The sequence below is a fragment of the Salvia splendens genome, chromosome 7, assembly GCF_004379255.2.
Source record: "Salvia splendens isolate huo1 chromosome 7, SspV2, whole genome shotgun sequence".
NCBI classification, from domain to species: Eukaryota; Viridiplantae; Streptophyta; class Magnoliopsida; order Lamiales; family Lamiaceae; genus Salvia; species Salvia splendens.
In genome coordinates, this window is record NC_056038.1 from 1,187,574 (window position 1) to 1,209,784 (window position 22,211).

Consider the following 22,211-nt stretch of genomic DNA (forward strand, 5'->3'; position numbering starts at 1 on the left):
TGCATAGCTTCAATTGGCCTTGGAACTTGAAGAGAAGGTTAGGCGATGCTAAGCGGATGAAGGGATGAGATCACGAGGAGATGGTTGTTTAGGAGTTGTTAGTCTCCAAGTGGGAGATTGTTAATTATGGAGCCTAATTTATCTCCTACCATGTTTAGGATTTATTTTCTTGAAGTATTTTTTCCTTACGATATATGTTTCCTAGTTTGACTAGAATTGGGGCTCTCTAGTTGCTTATAAATAGATGTGCTCCCTCATTGCTAAATTATTCTGAAATTATATAGTGAAATCTCTGGCTTGACATCGCCCCCAGACGTAGATACACATTGTATCGAACTGGGTAAACAATTTCTTGTGTTCATTCTCTTTCATATTCGTGATTGTCTGTGTTTATTTCCAAACAACGCCGGCCTCGCCGGCTATATTTTATTAAAAAATAAAATAAATTTATGCAGTATTATATAAAAATATGTTTGTTCAACATTAATCATCACAATAATATTAAGGAAAATTTCAAATGGCATCACAATACAATAAACCAACTAATTAGTTTGTTCAACATTAACCATCACAACCAATGCCAATCTTTAGCTGAACGACTTTATGTTGCTTAGCAAACAAGCGAGGTTCGTCACGGACGAACCTCCTTTTGAAATCGCTTGTCGAACCGTGTCCCCAAACTCCCTTGCTCTTTTCGCCATCTCTCTCCTCTCGTGGCTAAACGGATCCATGAATTCCTTCACGATCTTGGCAACTTCCCCGCTCGTCAGTATTTCCCCGAACGCCAAATCCTTCTTTCCATCCACTCCAATCTTCCAATCCTCGACCACATGTTTCCGAATTGTGGTTTGGTCCATCATTATAGGAAAGCAAATCATCGGGACCCCACTAAAAATACATTCCATAGTCGAATTCCATCCACAGTGCGTCCAGAACCCCCCAACAGAAGGATGGCACAACACCTTGAGTTGCTCACACCAAGGCACGGCTCTCCCGGCCTCCCACACCGCTCTTGCAGCCTCTTCGCCTCCCCACGAGCCACCCACAAGAACCTCACGCCACTCGCTAATAGTCCATCCGCTATCTCGTCCATTTGGGCATGAGAGACCGAGAGAAAACTCCCCAACGAGACATACAGAACCGAGCCCGGTGTTTGGGAGTTGAGCCACTTAAGGTAGTTGTGATGATCATCGCTTTCGTTGGCTGAGAAAAATGTAAGAGTTTCGAGATTGAGGTAAGGTATGGTTGGACCAAAAGTGTATATTGGGAATGAGAATTCATGCTTGAGTGCTTCTATCGCTTGGGATTCCAGCTCGTAGATTGAAGAAAACAAAAGGTATTGAGCTTTTGATATGTTGGAGAAAACTCGAAGGGCGAGACCGAGAAGGCGTTCATCTTTCATTGAGACAATCGATGGAAGGTCTACGAGGCGGATTGAGTCGATCCCCGGGACGTAATCAATCCGTTCCTCCCCTTTTTCTTGTCTCACATAGCCAACAATAGTCAGCAATATTAGCAAAATTTAAATCCAACGCAAAATGTTTTAGAAATCACAATAATTATAACATCATGCATACTATCAACCTTCATTATTCTACTTATGTTTCTAGCCGGACAACAAATAATCAACAATGCTAAACACAATTTAAATATTAAGAAAAATATAATAGAAATCTCATTAATTATAACTTCATATCAAAACGATAACAAATAATCAAAAATACCAACACAATTTGAATATAAACCAAAATGTTATAGAAATCTCATTGATTATAGCATATAACATTCTATCAACCTTCAATATTCTTTTTTCTAGTCTCACATTGACAACAAATAATAAGCAATATTCGTATATTTTGAATGTAACACAGTAATATATAATAGAAAACTCCTTGATTACAACTTCCTACTAACCTTCAATAATAGTCTCATGTCGATAACAAATAATCAGCACTATTAATAAAATTTAAATACAAAAATAAATTTATGTTTCTATTCTCATCGAAATCAAGTAACTACAAATACTAGCATATTTTAAATATAAAGCAAAATTTAATAGAAATATCATTAATTACTATAATGTTATATTAACCTTCATTAAGTTATAGGTCTCATATTTTAATTTGAGACAAGGATATCAATGATCCATGCATATACTTGTCAATATTTAATCAAAACTATTTATTTAAATAGGAGTATGTTGAGAAATCTAATACGTCTACCTATTTGTTTGACATTTACATTGTCAGTCCTTTCTCTGTCAAATATTTTAAAAATTACGAAACAAAACAAAACAAAACAAAATTATGCACCAATTGCTAGACGATTACTATCTTATTCAATAGCGGAAATTACAGAAAAGGGCTTACCGGGTAAGCGAAACGGGTGATGGCCGTTTCGTCTGAGAAGGTCAAAATGGTAAAACACGGAGAACACCGAAGCCGGCATCGGCCAGAGCGACGCCACCGGAATATTCCTCCGGTTGCCGAAATCAACCGCCCAGAACAAAAACGTATCCGCAATTAGGAAATGGATCGGGTGGCCGAGCCGATCCATGAGGCGCTCGAACGGCTCGGCCATCTTATTCTGCGTGGCGCTGACGAAGCTGGGCATGTCGGCGGCGCGGTCCAGCTCCGACGGGAGCACGTTCGGGATGGCGGCGAAGCGGATGCTCGGCGGCTTCTCCTCGGCGCCGATCAAGCCGAGCCACTCCTCGGTGAGGACGACGGTGATGAGGAGATCGGGGTCGGAAGCCACGAGGAGCTTGCAGAGGTTCATCATTGGGTTGACGTGGCCCCTACCGGGATACGACACTGCGACCACGTGGCGTGCTGTGATTGGGTCGCTACTCGCTTTAGGCGTCATGAGGCGATGAGGCTGGAATCCAACTTGTGTTGTGTCGTGTTGTGTTGTGGAGTAGTAGTAATTTGTTTTGAATCTTTTGACCAATATCTATCTCTATATATAATTGGATTTTTTTTCGAAATGGTCTTTTCTAGTTCCCTTTTTTTGACTAAACAAGTGTATTTTTCGGTATAGTGAAATTCAATTGTGATGTTAGTGGTGTCAAATAGAGAGAGGTGCGTGACAAGTTAGGGATGCTGAAAGTTCATATAGTCACGGTTGATTGAAGTAACAAGAATCTACTTGCTCAGCCCCAATTTGAACAGAGAAAATAAAGTAAGAAAATGAAATTAAGTGGAGAGAATAATGTTTTTAAATTTAAAAATATGTCATAAGACATCTTGAAAAAAGAAAATATACCGCTTAAAGTGGAAATATCATTGGACGCAATTGATAATACATGAATAACTAGATATACAGGGATAAATAAATAAAATGAGATAAAGGGCCGTGAGAAAGGAAAATAAAAATTTGGAATTGCAATCACACAAAACGAAAATGCACAACCCAAAAAGATATCAAAATCAAAACTGATATAAAAAATACAAAGAAAATAATCAATAAATAAATGATTATTTCAAAAATTGTTTGGCCTAGGGGCCTATTATAATTACCAATAGTATAAATATAACTGATTTGTGAAAATATTGATCTACTAGTATTTTAAAATTTAATCACCTATATATATACTTGGGTCGCCTCTCTCCCCCAAATATAATTCGTCTATTGCCCGAATTTAATCTCCTCTCCTCTTATGCGTTTTTACAAAAATGAGTTCGTACATCTATATATACGCTTGAATTTGAATATCTGTTTTCTGAATTCTGATTTTCAATTACTAAAAGGAGGTTTGTATTTATTGATACGTTAATTTCCAGAAAAAATATGAATTCTGAATTTATTCTCTATTATTCCGTGGTGAAAATTTATCACCTACTATTATTTTCAAAGTTAACCTTGCTGCCAATTTTTGGGTCTCAAGTTTTCTATTTTTTTAGGTAATCCGATTAGGAGACTCCTTCCAAAATTAGCTCCTGAATTCCTAAGAGTGTCCACTATAAGGCGGACACGCCCAATAGCCCCGCCTCAGTTTTTGTCAATAGCCCCAATTTTGTTGTCCATAGCCCCAAAATTTTGTGTCCGCCACTATGGTGGACACCTCCAATAGCCCCAAAATTTTATAATCAACTTTTATTTTATAATATTTCAAGTAATTATGAACAACTTTATCGGGCTATACGTAATTAGAAGAAGCCGACTATACGAATTAAAAATAAAAATAAAAATAAAAAATAAAAATAAAAATAAAATACAAATTAAAATTAAAATTAGGATTACACACTAAATTATATTTAAAATTAAAATCACACACTACATTGAATCTAGTACAAATTCGTCGCTATATAATTGAACAGCCGCTGCGACATCCTGAATCTCCGGCGGAATATCTCGGGTGGATAACGGGGGTTATCCACGAAGTAATCATCCATTAAACGTTGGTGAGCACCGACGTGGTCTCGTGGGATTGTCCGCCGATGAGTAATGGTGCGAGGGATCGGATCCTCCGCATCCTCCGCCTCCTCCGCCAAACGGGCCGCTACCTCCTGGGCGGCCTGGTGTTGCACCTGTTGAATCAGAGCATTCCAGTTGTCTCTCCACAAATTGTTCATTTCCGACCCCAAATTGTAGTGAGAGAAATTTGTATAGATGTTGTGTTTGAATGGTGTGAAAATAATGAATGGAGTGGGGTGTATTTATAGGTGAATTGAAGTGAAAAAAAAAAAAAAATCGCATGCAACCGCCGCGGCTAATGTCTCTACTATAGGCGCCGCGCCTATAGGCGCGGCTATAGCACCCCCGCCGCGCACACGACTATCGCGCGTCCGCCGCATCTCGCCCCACTCGCCGCGTCCACCCCCGCGGCGGACACCCTTCCCACTATAACCCGCCCCGCTTCCGCCGCACTTTTTCCCCCAATGCGGCTATAGCCGCGCCTCATTATAGTGGACACCCTAAACTAGCTCATAAATCCCTATAAATAGGACATGCTAGACATCTCTTCCTCGAAATTTGCTGAACAGAAACTGCTTAAGGTTTTGTACTTTTGTTAGTATATGTATATGTATATGTATATGTATATGTATATGTATATGTATATGTATATAGTAGTTTATTCTTAATTTGGGTAATGGTTTTAGATAGAATGCTTGTTTGATTACATTATTTTGTTATTATTGTTATTGTTTATATTTTGATATATCTCTAGCTCGCCATATTTTTGGTTGAAGACCAAACATGATCTCTCCATAAAAGATGAAGCAAGATTTGTTTATTAATTGCTGCCACGGTCCCGTTGGTGCATTTGTTAATGGCAATCTCCATTGGTTAGTTACAGAACGTAGTTTAAAGATGCCTAATAAACGTAGTTTTATACTCCCTCCGTCCCGTGCTACTCGCACGTTTGCTTTTCAGCTCGTCACAAAGTCCTTACACTATTTATAATTTAAGTTAGAATTAATGCATTTAATTAATATGTTAGTTTAAGTTAAGAGCTCTTTTATTAAGTGATGTCTCATTACACCTAAAATTCTTTTTTAATTACACAAAAAAATCAATCCCAAATTTACGGCCTAAAATGAAAAGTGCGAGTAGCATGGGACGGATGGAGTATGTTGTTTTGATGTTGAAACATAACGGTTTAGCACATTTTTCCCACTAGTAAGATATGGGAAGTTAGTTGCATGCTTTGGGGGATTGCCTGTCTTTTGTTGTTGAGGAATATGGTTTAGCCATTTGGTTGTTTGAGGAATATAAGTGTTGGTGGAATGCATATGTTGCCTTGCAAGATTATCCATTTCTTATATATGATGTAGATGCATCCGATTATCTTCAGCCTATCAAAATTTATAGAAATCGTGACATGTTGATTTTATGGAATATGAATTTCTTTTTATACTACTCCAACAAGAAGAGAAGTGTTACACAAATTGGTTTGTTTGGTAAAATGGATGATGATTATTACTATATCAATTTTATTCATCTCACTCCAAGTTTATTTTCACTCAATAGAAATTTGGGAATGGAGAATGTAATGACATTTTAGTTTTGTATATTTCATTTTTTTTCCTTATCATGGGGTTGTAATTTACTTATGTTTGACTATTTTTATTTATTAGCTATCACTCTGTGTATAAAAGGTAAAAATTATTGGTTGAAATAGAAGTGAGATCCAAATCACTAATAGTGATTAATTATGTTTAGTTTAAATAAATAAATAAGCTAAATAAAAAGAAAACATAACTTGAAAAATGGAAAGAAAAGAATAAATACATAAAATAAACGCCGCCTTTGCTGAGCTCTGTTATTTCCACAGAGCAATTTACTTCTTCGGCCGCTGTCTCTCTCTCCCCTCATCGAAGGTAATCTCCTCTCGTCTCTGTGAATGTGATGTGCCGATTTTTGCAAAAACCTGGTTTCTGATTTTTATGCTATTTGCATTTCGTTTTTATTTTGTCAAATACCTCTGATTCGAGACTTCGATTTTTGGGCTTAGGGTTTCTATTTTTCCCATTGTTCTAGGAGTATTAGTTTTCCAGATGGAGTAATTGTTTGTGGATATGGTTGGGTGTTTTCACTGAAATTTGACTGATTTGTTTCTTATTAATCTTTATTGTGGAACAACAATGTGCCCTCATTTCTTCAAGGTTACTTTTTTGTTTTCTTATTTTTTATAGCGATGAATGATTGAAGATTATAATCGATTGGTAACTGGAATATGATAAACTGTTTATTGATTTTTGTTTTGGTTTGGTTTTTGGAGAATGAAATGATGATTATAATTGTTTGATAGCACTAGCTTTATCTGATCATTCTTTCTATTCAACAGCTTTATAACTATGTTTTGAGCTTGAAATGATTTTTTCTTGACAAAATTAGGAAATCAAACAAGCCATAGCTTATGATCCAAAAATGAATCAAGACCCACCATCAGAAATCGTCACAGATATCCTTTTGAGACTTCCTCTTGAAAACGTTGCAATTTGCAAATGCGTTTGCAAACCATGGCTCAATGCGGCGGAGACTGACGATTTTGTCGAGTCTCATTTTTCTAAATCTGCTCCCGCCATAGTTGTCTCGATGCCGGGTACGTATTCAAATTGGTTCAGTGTTTTCAAATTGGAAGACGAGCACAAGCATGAGCACAAACACGATCCCATCATCAAGTTTGATTTCCCGCAAGCATGAACAATACAGGGTTCTGCCAATGGCTTACTTCTTCTGAAGAATCCCTTTATTGATCATCTCTACGTGTGTAATCCGATCACCCGTGAATATGTTGAGCTCCATGGGCCCCACACTCGCCCGCGGGGTGACTGTTATGGATTTCGAGTTGGCAAAATAAGCGGACAGCATACGGTTGTCTATCTGAATCCTAAATCCGGATGTCATGTGCACACTCTTGAAACAGGATCCTCGTGGAGACGCGTTGAAGCTGTCCCCTCGTTCGACCACTGCGACAAATCTGTTGGTGCATTTGTTAATGGCAATCTCCACTGGTTAGTTTCAAATGGGCAGGAGCGTGCTTATATTTGTTGTTTTGATGTTGAGACGGAATGTTTTAGCACCTTCTCTGCACCGGCTACAAGTTCCTGGGGAGAGTTGTATGTTTTAGGGGATTGCTTGAGTTTTTGTGATATTGAACCATATGAAGATGATAATGTGATCTGGTTGTTGAAGGAAAATATGAACAGGCCGAGAAACGAAACGATGGAGCGAAGTACATTTTATCTTGCAAGAAGAAGCTTATTATGGTTACAGTGTCTACAATCACAATCATTTTCAGCTTATCAAAATTTACACAAATGGTGACATGTTAATTTTATGGGATGAGAAACTCTTTACATACTACTGCAACAAGGAGAGAACTGTTAGAGAAATTGGTTTGTTTGGTAAAATGGATGATGATTGTTTGTATATCAACTCCATTCTTCTCACTCCAAGTTTTCTCTCACTCAAACGAAGTTTGGGTATGGAAAATGTAATGTCATTTTAGTTTGAACATGTATTTTCTTTGCTAGTATTTGGTGTTGTTATTTACTTATGTCACTGTTTAAAAATCATTTTGCTATAATTAGTTGTTTGCTGAATTACATAAATTAGTTTGTTTCATTATTTGCATATAAATTTAATTTAGATTTATTCGTATGTGAAGATTGTTTGAAAATACATAAGGTGCATAGTATGATGGACGATTATAGGTAAAAGTAGTCAATATAGCCATGTTTTAATGCAATTTTGGTGAATTTTGTCAAGATAAATGACTAGTCATTAATTATTATACAACTACTATATCCACGAGTTTGCATGTAATATTGATATTAAAAATATAAATGACAGAGTTTAAAAATAGCGAAAAGGACAGGACAGGTATAAACAGAAAAAATTGATATTAATAGTGAATAGTGATATTAACAGTGAATGCCATGAGTTTTAAGAGTGTCTAAGGCGGACACGCTCAATAGCCCCGCCCCAGTTTTATTGTCCATAGCCCAAAATTCTATTTCCGCCACTATAGTGGACACCTCCAATAGCCTCCAAATTTTATAATCAACTTTCATTTTATTAATGTTTCAAGTAATTATGAACAAATTTATCGGGCTATACGTAATTAGAAGAACACGACTATACGAAGTAGAAGTAGAAGTAGACGTAGAATTAGAATTAGAATTAGAATTAGAATTAGAATTAGAATTAGAATTAGAATTAGAATTAGAATTAGAATTAAAATTAAAATTAAAATTAAAATTAAAATTACACACTACATTTAATCTAGTACAAATCACTAACATGTTTACACTACGCCACCACCTCCCCTACGTGCCCACACTTCTTCAATCAAATCGGCCTGCAGTGTGTTATGTGATGTGGTACTGCGCATATCAGCGAAGCGTTGGATCAAATATTCATTGCCCCGTGGTACGCCCATCTGGATCAGCGCGGAAGCAACACCGTGACTTGTACTTGCGCCTTCTTCCGATGCCCATCGCTCTGCCGCAAAGCCTTCATCTTCTATTATCATATTATGTAATATGATACAGGCTAACATAATATTCGCGACATCATCTTCGTGCCAAACTCATGCCGGACACCGTATAATAGCCCACCGCAATTGGAGGACACCAAAAGCCCGCTCAACATCCTTCCTAGCACTCTCTTATTTGCGCGCAAAATATTGTTTCTTCGGTCAAACCGGTTGGCAGACAGTCTTCACGAATACTGGTCAGCCCGGATATATCCCATCTGCCAAATAGTAGGCCGTACTGTATTGCGTACCGTTGGCTACAAAGCTGATTTCTGGACCCTCCCCCCGGCACTCCTCGTTGAAGAGCGGCGATGACTGAAGAACATTGATGTCGTTGTTCGAACCTGCCACACCGAAATACGCATGCCAGATCCGCAGATGGTAGTCCGCAACGGCTTCCAGAATCATCGTTGGATGTTTGCTTTTGAATCCAGTAGTGAACTGGCCTTTCCATGCCACGGGGCAGTTCCTCCACTCCCAATGCATGCAATCGATGCTTCCTAACATTCCTGGGAACCCTTGCATCGAACCGTGCATATCCAGTAGGCGCTGACACTCATCCGGGGTGGGGTTCCGTAGAAACTCTCCACCGAAAATTTCCCGGATCCCCTTACAGACCTGCCTGAGCACCGTGAGGGCCAGTCGTCTCACCCATCTGTAGGTATTCATCGAACATGTCCGCTGGTCCGGCGTAGGCAAGCTGCCGGATTGCAGCGGTGCACTTCTGTTGCGTAGACAGCCCGATCCGGCCAGCCGCATCACGCCGGAGGGTGAAGCACCGGCAACGCTCCGCCAAATTCGTCGCTATATAGTTGAACAGCCGCCGCGACATCCTGAATCTCCGACGGAATATCTCGGGTGGATAACAGGGGTTATCCACAAGTAATCATCCATTAGACGATGGTGCGCACCGACATGGTCTCGTGGGATTGTCCGCCGATGAGTAATGGCACGAGGGATCGCATCCTCCGCATTCTCCGCCTCCTCCGCCAAACCGGCCGCTTCCTCCTGGGCGGCCTGGTGTTGCACTTGTTGAACCAGAGCATTCCAACTGTCTCTCCACAAATTGTTCATTTCCAACCCCAAATTGTAGCGAGAGAAATTTTTATAGATGTAGAGTTGGAATGGTGTGAAAATAATGAATGGAGTGGGGTGTATTTATAGGTAAATTGAAATGTAAAAAAAAAAAAAATCGACTGTAGCCGCGGCGGTCGGTGCCGCCACTATAGGCGCCGCGGCTATAGCCGCGTCCTCGCCCCGAAGTCGGCTGAAGCCCGTCCGCCCCCTATCGCCCCCATTTCGCCGTCCGCCCGCGCCCTCCACTATAGCCCGCCCGCCCCAACCCGCGGCTATAGCCGCGGGCTCCCCGTAGTGGATACCGTAATATTGATAACATACTACACAATTTTTAATGCAAATTTGATAAATATATAAGAGCATCCACAATGGAATGGATGTCCCGGCGGACATCCCGACGGACTTCCCAAAAACACCTCCTGCCACGTCATAAGGACATCACACTGCACTGCCACGTCATAAGGACATCCCACTACACAATGACGGACATCCCAAGGACATCCCGATGGACATCCACAAAAAACAATAAAAAATCGGGACGTCCGCCGGGACGTCTGTCGTGTCAACGCAATGGCGGACGTCCCGACGGACGTCCCGGAAAGCCGCAGAACTCCGGTGTCCGCAGCCAGGGACGGATCTAGCATTAAGCTAGACGGGGCAAACGCCCCTGCTCATATTTTATTCTTTATATATATGTATAACCAATTAAAGAGATTTTTGTATTAATCTTCTACTAATTGCCCCTTTTTTAATTTTTAAAATTTCTCCATGTATATTTTTGCCCCTCTTGCTAAGAATTCCTAGATCCGTCCCTGTCTGCAGTGGACGTCCGTATCCTTATGCATGCTGCCTAATGGCGGACGTCTGGCACGCCGGTCCGACGTTCGCCGGGACATCCGCCATTGTGGATGCTCTAAGGCAAGAAAGGTTAAAAAAATGTGAGTAAGTGTATTGTTGATTAGAGAATGAGAGTCAATTCATTATATAAGAGAAACTTATAACGATATAAATTTACTATTTCCTCTGTATAAGATTAGAATTCTCATTTGAGTTCGACACAAATTTTAAGAAACATAAAGAAAAGTAGATAAACATTTTTATATACTCCATATAAATAGAATGAGTTAATGGAATATGAAATCTAACTACCGTTATGAATATTTTTAATTATAGAAGGATTAAAATGGTAAACAATAACTCCTAATAGCGGATGGAGTGACTATTTGTATGGAAATCTAAAATATAAAAGTAAATGCGTTGGTTGTGGACGAAAAATAGTCATAGTAGTATTAAAAACCATGTGAATGTTACTTTTCTCAAAAATTCAATATACTACGTGAAATTCAGATCCGGCCCAAATCCTATAAAAGTATCCGACCCAATTTTCGTACTGTATAGTTCAGTCTATATTTTAAATTTTAAATTTTAAAATTTAAATATTATTTTTAACTAAAATAAAAATAAAAATAAAAATAAAAATAAAAATAAAAATAAAAATAAAAATAAAAATAAATTGCAAATCCTTATAGAGAGAGTGCAGGAAGGAAGCTCGAGGACGATAGAAGTTACCTCTGAACTACAAAGCACCAATTTTACATTAAATTCTCACGCAGAACACACACTGGCATATACATACACTTATTCTGTGTATCTATCACCCTCCATATTCATATTTTTTTGAAATGCTTTGATTAATTCATGTAATCCAGGGCACAAATTGTCCCTCTGCTTTGACTTGAGGTAGCTTGTGCATCAAAGCCAAAACCCTAATTCCGCGACCCCAGATCGCAATTCATTCCCGCCTAACCGTAATTGAGGTAATATTTTTGCACCCTTAGCTCCGGAGCCCCAGAATTATGAGCTATGCTCAAGTTCCTTCCAGCCCTAGAAAATTTCCGCCCAATTTATTGTTGAATTAGGGGTTTAAAATTGGGGGAAATGGCATGGAGTTGCCGATTACGTCTTTCCTCACATGCATTTTGCTTGAATTGGAATGGAGGCTTGTGGTGTTAAGTTGTGACATAATAATCGAGCTTGTCTAACTATTGACATTCAAGTAGTTATCACTTAAGTATATTGCATGCTGAATTAGCTGAATTTTGCTTTCTGTGCGTGCGTTTTTATTGTTCTGGAGCTGCAGTTGTTTGGTTGTGAAACTTTGAACATGGGAGGATGGATAATATGGTGTGTTGGGTTAGCATTGGGAAGATTTTAGTTGATGCATACCTCTTTTGAACACATATGCATCCTTTTGAGCGAGTTGAACCGACTTGGGAGCCAAATGGCACCCAAGAGCCTGGTTATGATAATGGTTAAAGGAATCCAGTTTGGAGTTAGTGGCTCAGCAATTTGCCACGTGGCATTGATTTAATGCCTACCTTCACCTTAGTTAGGTAACGGAAAATGCGCATTTAATAACACTTATGGCACTTGTCATCTTGTAGTTCTGCGCAGTAGGTATTCTGGAATTTTTTCTTTTATCTGTGATTAGCAGGGGATGATATTGACCCTTTTCTGTTCTTCTGAATATTAGGACATGCATGATTATCCTTCTTGGCTCTATGTTTGTTTGTGTCGCGTGCATTTTGGATATATGGATGTACTTGCTGTTTCAGTGTATTCTTTTCACTAACTAGCAATATCTCTAACTCTTTTTCAGTAGGAATTATTTTCCTTGTTATGCATGGGATGCAGTTCAGCACATGTTCGCATAGTCAATGCCGAAGTTGATTCTATGGGAGGTGTTGTTGAGGGTGGACTTGGAATTGCTATCAAATCTTCTCCGCATAAAGTAGCAATCGAGAAGGTTCAAGTGGAGCTCAGGTAATGCTTTTATGTTGGTTTACTTTTATATGAGGTGAACTATGAGATCTTATTGTCATCTTCTGATCATTATGTGTTTTTGCTCGACAGGCAAGAATGTGGTGTTCGGGATGAAAGGAAAAGAGAATTGGGATTTCTTGAGAAGGTATGGCGATTAACTTTATTTCCTTTACTAAATACTACTTGTGGAGTGATTGATTTTTTTTCCTGTTTTCAGGGTGGAAACCTCTTAGAGTATGATTTTGGGACTGTTGCTTCAGTTAGTGTTCAGTCTACTTCAGTCACCGACCAACATCCTGACCAGTTTGTGACCAGGTACCTTTTTCACATGCTTTTATAAGTTATGTAATCTGGCTTCCAATTCAGTTCCCTATTTGCTCAGATTTTTGTTGTGCATTATAGTGAAGCAAAAGGCAGTCTTGCATTTACAGCATCACCTCGTCTAGACTCTGTTGAGAGCTGTGGTAGACCCGGGACAACTCTTTGCGACCCTAATAGTGCTGATAATCTCTTGTTATTTGAAGCTGAAAATGAATTTTCTGAAGGTAGGAGTCGTAGGAGTAGTGTTAAGCAATCTGATCAATCGTTCCAAATGGACGTGGGTCTCCAAACTCGGGAACAAGGGGATTCAGCTACTTTTTCTCTTCCTAGAAAAGCATATAAGAGAAGGAACAGATCTTGGCCCAATCGTGATGGAGCTAGGTTGAGTTCTACTTCTACTGATGTAAATCCTGCTCAGGGGCTTCACGAAATTCCCCTACCATTTTGTCATGTCCCCAAGGATGTTGAAGTATTGCCGTCTGATGCGAATAATCAAAATATAATGTCAAATCTGAATTCAAAGCCTACAAGCCCAAGTAAGGATATTCATCCTAAGGCTGTAGCAATAGATTGCCAGGCTATTGGGTTAGATGAGCTGAGGCCTTCTAAATCAACAAAGGACCAGGTACAAGGTGTTTCCTTGGATACTGCATCAGATGTTATTGCTTCTGAGAACCTGTTAAATGGTCAACTTAACCAACAATCACTTTTAGTGGTTGCAGACACTCGTAAGCAGATAGATTCTAATGAGCCTGAAGCAATCAAGACTCTAGAAATGGCTTCTGCAGCTACTGTGTGTCAGCCAAGTGCAACTACTTTAAAAGTTGAGAATCAATCTACTTCATGCCAGACTAATGATTTTAGCAGAAAGATAGGGGATGATACCATCACTGACATTCATCGGAACAATGATAGTGAAATGTGTACTGTAGTGGGAAATCTTGACTCTAACGGGAATCCTAAAAATCAATATCCACAAGATGGGACCACTGTTCCAGAAAGCGACAAGTTTGCAAAAGAGACAAATGATACTGAAGAAAATAACAGCTCTGCTTTTACCAACAACGAGTCCGCTTCTGCTCATCATAGTAAGCCGGATAATGATTCTTTACTCGTCCCAAATGAATTAGATCAAGTGGAATCTTCATTACAAGACATGGTGAAAGATCAAGGTACCAGCGAGGGCATGGTAGCTCCTGTCACCTCTCAATTAGAATCTGGGGTGAAACCCACTGTTCTTTTGGTTGATAATTCAGGACAGCCTAAAGAAAGGCATCAGGAAACTTTTGATCCCTCAAAATCAGAGTTGCCTGACTTTGCATTCTCAAATGGGGTTTCTACTATTTCCACTGAGGCTCAAACTTCTCCTGGGTCGGACTCAAAATTGGCAAGCAGTGTTGATGAAGATTCAGTATTGAAAGAAGCACAAATTATAGAGGTTATCCTAAAAGTATTTGTGTCATCTATATGTGCCTGAAGAGTATCTTACTTCATTTGTTTGTAAACAAAAGGATTTGATATAATTTGTAAACAGGCCAAACGCAAGAGAATTGCAGGATTGTCTGTTGTTACATCGCCAGTTGAGATTTCCCAAAAATGTCATTGGGATTATGTACTTGAAGAAATGACGTGGTTGGCTAATGATTTTGCACAGGTTTGTCTTCATGTGTAGATCTTTATTCGCAGTGCTGATATCTACATGTTCCGCTGGAAAACTGTCTTAAAAGTTTTCATAAATATTCATTTTGTAAACCTTCATGTATTGCATCTTCTCATGTAGGAGCGTATTTGGAAACTAGCCGCTGCATCTCAAATATCTTACCAAGTTGCTGTCGTTTCTCGTTTGAGAAAACAAGAAAGCCGTTCGGGCCTGGATGCAAAGAGAGTTGCCCATACCTTGGCTAAAGCCATCATGGAATTCTGGCGCTCTATAGAATTGCAAGCTCATGTATGGACCTGAACTTTTATTGCTTCACCTCGCCGATCCCTTTTACTGTTTATTGTGCGTCAAACTCTATGTATTTCCTAGTTGATTGGTGCTTGATATTTCTTTAAGATGTGAAGCAATCATTGATCCATGTCTTCCACAATGAGTTAAATTCATAAACTAGGTGATCATATGGTTTTATCATTGCGTTACTATATTCCTTAGCTTTTCTGGTACGCCTATCAGCTTTTGTTGCATTTTAAGGCACAAACCAGTTGTGGTTAATTCAGCACCTTTACCAGAAATCAATGGCATCAAATTAAGTATACATGCTGATTTTATTTTTAATTATGTAATTTGGTGATTCGCAGGAGACAAGCAAAGAACAGGAGCAGCATTGCCGAAAAAATGGGGCACTTTCAATCCGGGCTTATGCAGTCAGTTTCTTTAAATGTGATAAACCAGATGTTTTCTATAACCAAGCAGAGGTGCCAGTAACACCGGATAGAATATCCGACTCTGGAATAGACCTTTCATGGGATGATAGTTTGACCGAAGTATGGATCATGACACAACATCTCTGTATATTTGTTTTCATGAGAATTTTCCCTCTTCTCTATCACCCCTTCGATTCTTGCATATCCTGTCTCCGAGTTAGTTATATAATCTTTTCGTAAATGCAATCAACTGGCCGTGTTTACATATCTACTTATTATGTTGCCCAATTATTATCCAGGAGAACCTTTTCTACACAGTAGCCCCTGGAGCTGTGGAGGCCTATAGAATGACAATTGATTCCCATTTGGCTCAGTATGGCGTAAGCTTTTTTGCCGAAGCTGTTTACTTTTTATATCATTAATCATCATTTATATTTTTCTGCTTGCTTCATGGTTTGAAATTTGTTTAATTCCTTTAAAGGGGGTGGTTTATTTACCACATTTTTTCCAGCTCTCTTCAATGGTCTATTAGTGATCAGTGAATAATGAATATTACATGAAGAATATCTTAACTTTTTTAGCCTTTTGGTGGCTGGCCTTCCTAATATTCAATTTTCTGAATTATTCAAATTACTCCTCAGAGAATTGGGAGTTCTGCGCAAGAGGAAGTGGTGACATTTGCTTGTGATGCTGCAGCAGGCAAATCTTATTCAATTTCTGCTTGTTTTCTACCCTAACTTCTGATTATGATTTGACTGGAAGTTTTTTATACTGCAGACTTTGAATCTCATTATAATGAGTATGATGAGGACGAGGGAGAAACAAACATTTATAGCATGCCGATGGCCTTTGAAAGTACCAAATCTTCAAGATATGGCCAAAAGAAGCGGAGACATTTAGTGCAAGGATATGGTGCAAGGCCATATGTACTGGGCTCTGATCTGCTCCCTATGCAGTCTTCGGAGAACAGATTCGTAGCTCCACAGTTTGCTATACTGGCAAAACGACCAGGCAGCAATATTAACGTGTCAATTCCTACCAAACGGATGCGAACTGCATCCCGGAGAGTTATCAGTCCTTTTGGCATAGGGGCATCTGGATGCATCCAGGTTCCAAATAAAACAGATGCTTCAAGTTGTGATACAAATTCATTTCAGGATGATCAGACCACCGTGCGTGGTGGATACGCCGTTCCAAATAGCTTGGAAGTTGACTCAGCTGGGGAATTTGAAAAGCAATTACCATCTGACTATGCCGAAGTATCAACAAAACCAAAGAAGAAGAAAAATGCAAAGCATCTGGTACACTATAACGTGCACAGTGTATTATAATCAATCTTGTGAATGTCTCAGATTATTGAGCTTTGGTATTTTGTGCAGAATTCAACATATGAACAGAGATGGCCGATTGATTCTAGCTTTCAAAATGAACAGGTGAATCCATTTATGTCAGTGATATCAGCTCTTTTTAGCTTGTATGTTCAAAGTAATCCCGTTGGTGCACTTCATCTTATGATTAGGTGTTTATTTTCCCTTTTCTTCTTTACCATTTGATCGCTTAAAACATAGGAGAACATGGAGAAGTTAGATGTTATGCCTGAAAATTAGGTTGGCTTACTTCTGTTATTTTATAAGATTATTATAACATTGATTGGTATGATTGTTAAGATATGCAAATCTTATTGGATTGTCATCTGAGCACTATGCAGCCTGACAGGATATGTAATTATGTATGATTCTATCTACCAGAATGTGTAGAAATCTTTATACAACAAAAACTTTGTACAAATGCTTTACATTGAAATTTCTTGCATGAGTGTTTACTTTCTGGGCATTTCTGTTATATATCATATGTTTCATTTGTCTCTATCTTGTCCTCAGTTTCATAGGGATCTTTATCAAAAGAGGACTGAGATTAATCAGCCCGATTCAAATGGAAATAATGGTAAAGATCCCCTTGTTAAAGACATTAATGTATTTGTAGATACACGCTTTCTCATCCATTTATGTCTCTTACAAAGGGTTACTGGGTCAACACATTGCAAAGAAGCCGAAGCTTATGCGGCAATCACAAGATAACACTTTTGACAGTATCCCACCAAGTGCGCTGTCCGTTCCTTCACCAGTGGGCTCCCAAATGAGTAATATGTCCAATCAAAACCAATTTATTAGAATGCTTAGTGGTCGCGACCGGGGTAGGAAACCTAAATCTTTGAAGGTATGCATGCAGATTGTCAATGCCTTTTTCCTGTTCCCCCATTTTACATCCTGATACAACAGCATGTAGTGCAAACTCTTAACTTAAGGCCTTTCATTTCTTTCAGTTGCCATCTGGCCAATCGGGTTCAGGAAGTTCGTGGTCACTCTTTGAGGACCAGGTTGGTCTATTGTAGTATATAATCTGCATGTTTTAGTATACAGACTTTTTTGTTCAGAAGCATGACAGTAACACAAATATATTATTTATTTATGTTAGGCCCTTGTTGTCCTAGCACATGACCTAGGGCCCAACTGGGAGCTTGTAAGTGATGCTTTTAACAGCACTTTGCATTTCAAGGTAGGGTATTCAAAGATTCTCATTATCTCATGCATCTTTCTCGAAAAAACCTTTTGTAGTTGATAGTATTAATCATCTCCTTGTTTCATATGATTTATTTTTTTAAGCAGTGTATATTCCGCAAAGCTAAAGAATGCAAGGAGCGGCATATATCCCTTATGGATAAAGGTTCTGGCGATGGGGCTGATAGTGCTGATGACTCTGGGTCTTTGCAACCTTATCCATCTACATTACCTGGCATTCCAAAGGTAAAGTGCCATTTCTCTATTCCTTGTTTGCATTGGTAGTCTAATTGTGATTACCGTGTATATTTCATCTCAAATCCTTTCTATTGCCATGCATCTTATTACTTGCAGGTGTTAATCATTTTCTGTTAGCATGTTATGCAGGGAAGTGCCAGGCAGTTGTTTCAACGTTTACAGGGGCCAATGGAAGAAGATACTCTTAAATCTCACTTTGAGAAGATAGTTGTGATTGGACAGAAACAACTTTATCGGAAAACTCAGGTATTTCCATGAATATGATACATTTCTTAGTGAATCATTTAAAGACAACTAGAAGGTGAACATGGGGTGACATTCAAAATATTTATTGCAGTGTCCCGTTGGAATTTTAATCGACACCCTTGGCTGAGTTATAGCATAATGTGGTCATCTTATAATTATTGTGGTCTGGTTTAAATTGTTCTCTTCTATTATGCTTTGTTATGGGATAATACATAACTATGAATGCTTAATCAACTTTACTTGTTCTATTATTCATTGTTGTAATTCAAACACTTCTTCTTAATTAGTGGGACTATTTTCTATGTTTTTTCATTTAATTTCCTTGATCTATCTGTTTTATGATTTTTTAATAAAGTACAATTACTTTTAAGAATGATAACCAGGATCCAAAGCAATTCCAGCGACCTCACGCCTCTCACACGATTGCTCTTTCTCAAGTGTGTCCAAATAATCAAAATGGAGGCACTGTTTTAACGTAAGCCAAGCAACTAAGTTGTTTCTGTGTCTTTTCATGTTTTGCAATTATGCCATTTGTATGCTGAAACTGGATACCCTGTATAAAAGTAATAATTGGAACTCACTCTTACATATTCCAAAACCCTTGTTTCTTTGAAGGCCTCTAGATCTGTGCGATGCAAACCTTTCTGGGCCTGATGTAGTTCCTCTTGGGTATCAAGGGGCACTTTCTAGTGGATTGGCTATTCCTAATCAGGCTACAACGACTCAAACGCTTCCTGCATCTGGTGCCACCGCTGCATTACAGGGAGCATCACATATGACTGGCAATAATTTATCATCCTCACCGGGTCCTCTTAATGCATCTACGAGGTAAATATTAAGGACTTGAAAATTTACAGTTGATTTTGTTATTTTCTAAGGCCACATTCTTTTGTTTCTGTAGGGATGCTAGATATGGACTTCCCAGGTCTGGATCATTGCCTGCTGAAGAACATCAGAGGATGCATCTCTACAATCAAATGATAACTGGTAGAAACATACCACAATCCAGCATCTCTGCTCCTGGAGCCGTTCCAGGACCTGATCGTGGTGCTCGTATGCTTTCTAGTGGAAATGGCATGGGTATGATATCAGGTGCTAACAGAAACATGCCTATAGCAAGGCCTGCAGTGCAAGGAATTCCTTCATCATCTATGGTTAATTCTGGCAATGCAGTTTCCCCGGGTTTGTCATCCGGAAATATGCACACTGGGGTAGGCGCTGGTCAGGGAAGCTCAGTTGTCAGACCTAGTGAAGCTTCGAACATCCAGCGGGTAAGTTTTGGACATTTTATACACTTACAAACCTTATCTCGTTTTTGTCTCTTTCTATGCCTTTGATAATGTATGATTCTTTGGTCACTGGCGTTGCAGCCTGGCCAGAGCCAAGATCCACAGAGGCAAATGATGGCGTCTGACCTCCAGACGCTTGGCAACAGTCAAGGAGTGCCTCACGTTGCTGGATTAAGTTCCTCTTTTACTAACCCGGCGACTTCACCGCCTGTGCCATCTCACCCTCTTCATCATCAACCACCCCATCCGATATCTCCACAGCAGCCTCAAGTTCTCAGTCCTCACCAGTCACATTTTCAAGGACCAGCAAATCATGCTCCCAACAACCAGCAGCAAGCCTATGCCTATCGTTTGGCCAAAGAGAGGCAGCTGCAACATCGTTTACTGCAGCAACAACACCAGCTGCCGCAACAGTTTGCTGCCTCAAATTCTGTGATGTCGCATGTGCAGTCGCAGACTCTGCTTCCTGTATCGGCATCTCCAATCCTAAACAGTCCACAAGTACAACCCCAGACAAGTTCTCCAACGGTACCACTTTCTCCATCGATACCCGTTCCTTCGATGAATACAATGCCTCAGCACCTGCAGAAACCTCAAATGGCAACTCAAGGAGTTTCACAAAATGCTCAGTCTGGTGGAAGTGGTTTAAACAATCAGACGGGTAAGCAACGGGCAAGGCAACCACATCAGCCTTCACAAGCTAATAGGCAACATCCTCAGCAGCGACAGCAGTTACAAGCTCAGCAACAAGCTAAGGTCAAGGGAGCTGGTAGATGGATGCAGCAGAATATCTCAACTGATGTCGTCTTACCAAATGGAGTTTCGACAATTCCTGGGAACCAATGTTTGGAGAAAGCAGAACCTGTCACCAGCTCTATGCAAAGTCAAGGTTTGTCTACTAGTTCCGCACAAAATGCTGTGCAACCATCAAGGCAATACATGGCTTCACAATCCAATCAAGCCCTACCCCAGCAAAAGATGTATTCAGTCCAACCAACACCTCAGCCCGATAATAGCAGTCAAAGTCATGGTCCTTCTGCTTCTCCTTCTGTTTCGTCTGCTCCCCAGCAGTCCAGTTCATCTGTGGCTGTTGCTGGGCCAAACAACCAAACACCATCTCACCAGAAGTTTTTGAATCAAAATCAACCAGCTCTTCAGAGACTTGCTCAACCAAATCGCCAGATTATGCCCAACCCATTAAGTAAACCCCATGGTAGATATTCTAATGTCAATCATCATCCAGCAAGTGGCTCTGCTGGAACGGATGCAATCACAACATCACCTCAGGTTTCTAACACCGGTTCAAATGCAGTTCCAGTTGTTTCACAGCCAAGTTCTCATAAGTGGCATGCTTCCGAACCATTAGTGGATTCGAATTCATTAAATTCACCCCAAAGCTTGGTCTCTATACCGTCTAACTCAAGTGATCCTGTGCCGCAAGAAGCCCAAGGGCTTGGCCCGAGACCACCTTCCAGATTGCCCATAGCTAGGCATGACACTAATGCACAAAGGCAACAGCTACAGCAATCACTACAGGCTCCCTCTCCGGCACCCCAACCTCAGCAGCACCAACAGCCACTGCAGCTGCTACATTCTCAGCACCAGGCACAGCTTCTTCAAGCAGGGAGTGGCAATATGTATGGTAGGTCAAGCGACACTAGATTGGAATGAATGAATGAAGGCCACCCAACACATAGGTGCAACAAATATTGGTCATGACTCGTGCTCATATTGGGTTAACATTCCCTTGCGCAGCGTACAGGTATGATATCTCAGTAACATTCATGCATTTTCCTTGACTAGACTGAGATTTGTTTCCTTGACTAGACTATATCTGAAACTTAAGTATTCAAATGCAAAGAAAGAAAAGAAAAAAGCTAGTGAGTTTCTCCTTAACTGGGTTTTGCATTTTGTTCAGAGAAGCCCATGGGCACTGAAAGAGCAAGGTAACGATAACCGCTGATCGATGGTATGACTTCTCAGCAAACCGGAAACATTCCCATCGATCAAAATTCTTGTTAGTGTGCTGTGTAAATTATTTAGACAAATAGGGGTATATGTACAATATGTCTCACATCTCCTTTAGGTACTGTTGATTATTTTTTTGTGCTAACGCATGTGTAGATCAGTCATGTATAATTGGCCGTAACACTTAGGAGCTCGTTGTTATTTTGCTTATATGGCCGAAGGCTGTGGAAAATTTGTGAACATTAGTCTTTCCTTGTGTATACACTAGACAACAATTTGTCCAAAATAGTTCCCACCAGCTAAATTGATTAATCTTATTGC

The 22,211-nt window shown here is 39.7% G+C and overlaps 1 protein-coding gene, 1 long non-coding RNA gene and 1 pseudogene across 8 annotated transcripts; 2 read left to right on the forward strand and 1 right to left on the reverse strand.

The window, feature by feature from the left end:
* Positions 1-434: 434 nt before the first annotated feature.
* On the reverse strand, positions 435-2,939 carry LOC121811424 (annotated as a pseudogene).
* A 3,211-nt stretch (positions 2,940-6,150) lies between these two features.
* Positions 6,151-8,056, forward strand: LOC121810931. Its single transcript, XR_006052474.1, has 2 exons — positions 6,151-6,323; positions 6,841-8,056. It is a non-coding gene; the product is annotated as an uncharacterized LOC121810931 (long non-coding RNA).
* Positions 8,057-11,606: 3,550 nt separating this feature from the next.
* On the forward strand, positions 11,607-22,176 carry LOC121810281 (chromatin modification-related protein EAF1 B-like). 7 transcript variants are annotated; one of them, XM_042211061.1, is made up of 23 exons: positions 11,607-11,880; positions 12,723-12,886; positions 12,977-13,031; positions 13,104-13,201; positions 13,289-14,645; positions 14,742-14,861; positions 14,988-15,155; positions 15,506-15,691; positions 15,871-15,951; positions 16,213-16,270; positions 16,349-16,872; positions 16,951-17,004; positions 17,452-17,515; positions 17,592-17,788; positions 17,895-17,948; positions 18,047-18,127; positions 18,238-18,375; positions 18,505-18,633; positions 19,005-19,108; positions 19,249-19,461; positions 19,535-19,904; positions 20,004-21,684; positions 21,841-22,176. In XM_042211061.1, the coding sequence occupies exons 2-22, from the start codon at positions 12,747-12,749 to the stop codon at positions 21,591-21,593; spliced, it is 5,781 nt and encodes a 1,926-aa protein (XP_042066995.1). In that variant the 5' UTR covers positions 11,607-11,880; positions 12,723-12,746; the 3' UTR covers positions 21,594-21,684; positions 21,841-22,176. The 7 variants fall into 7 exon arrangements, with proteins under 7 accessions (XP_042066995.1, XP_042066996.1, XP_042066998.1 ...); XM_042211062.1 differs by having other exon boundaries at positions 21,846-22,176; XM_042211064.1 differs by having other exon boundaries at positions 19,017-19,108.
* The last annotated feature ends 35 nt before the right edge of the window (positions 22,177-22,211 follow it).

Excerpts from the sequence above, each read along its gene's own strand:
- LOC121810281 (XM_042211061.1), top strand. The coding sequence starts at position 12,747 with ATGGGATGCAGTTCAGCACATGTTCGCATAGTCAATGCCGAAGTTGAT. Across the intron at positions 13,202-13,288 it reads CCTGACCAGTTTGTGACCAG|TGAAGCAAAAGGCAGTCTTG; the intron begins GTACCTTTTTCA and ends TGTGCATTATAG. Across the intron at positions 15,692-15,870 it reads GGGATGATAGTTTGACCGAA|GAGAACCTTTTCTACACAGT; the intron begins GTATGGATCATG and ends ATTATTATCCAG.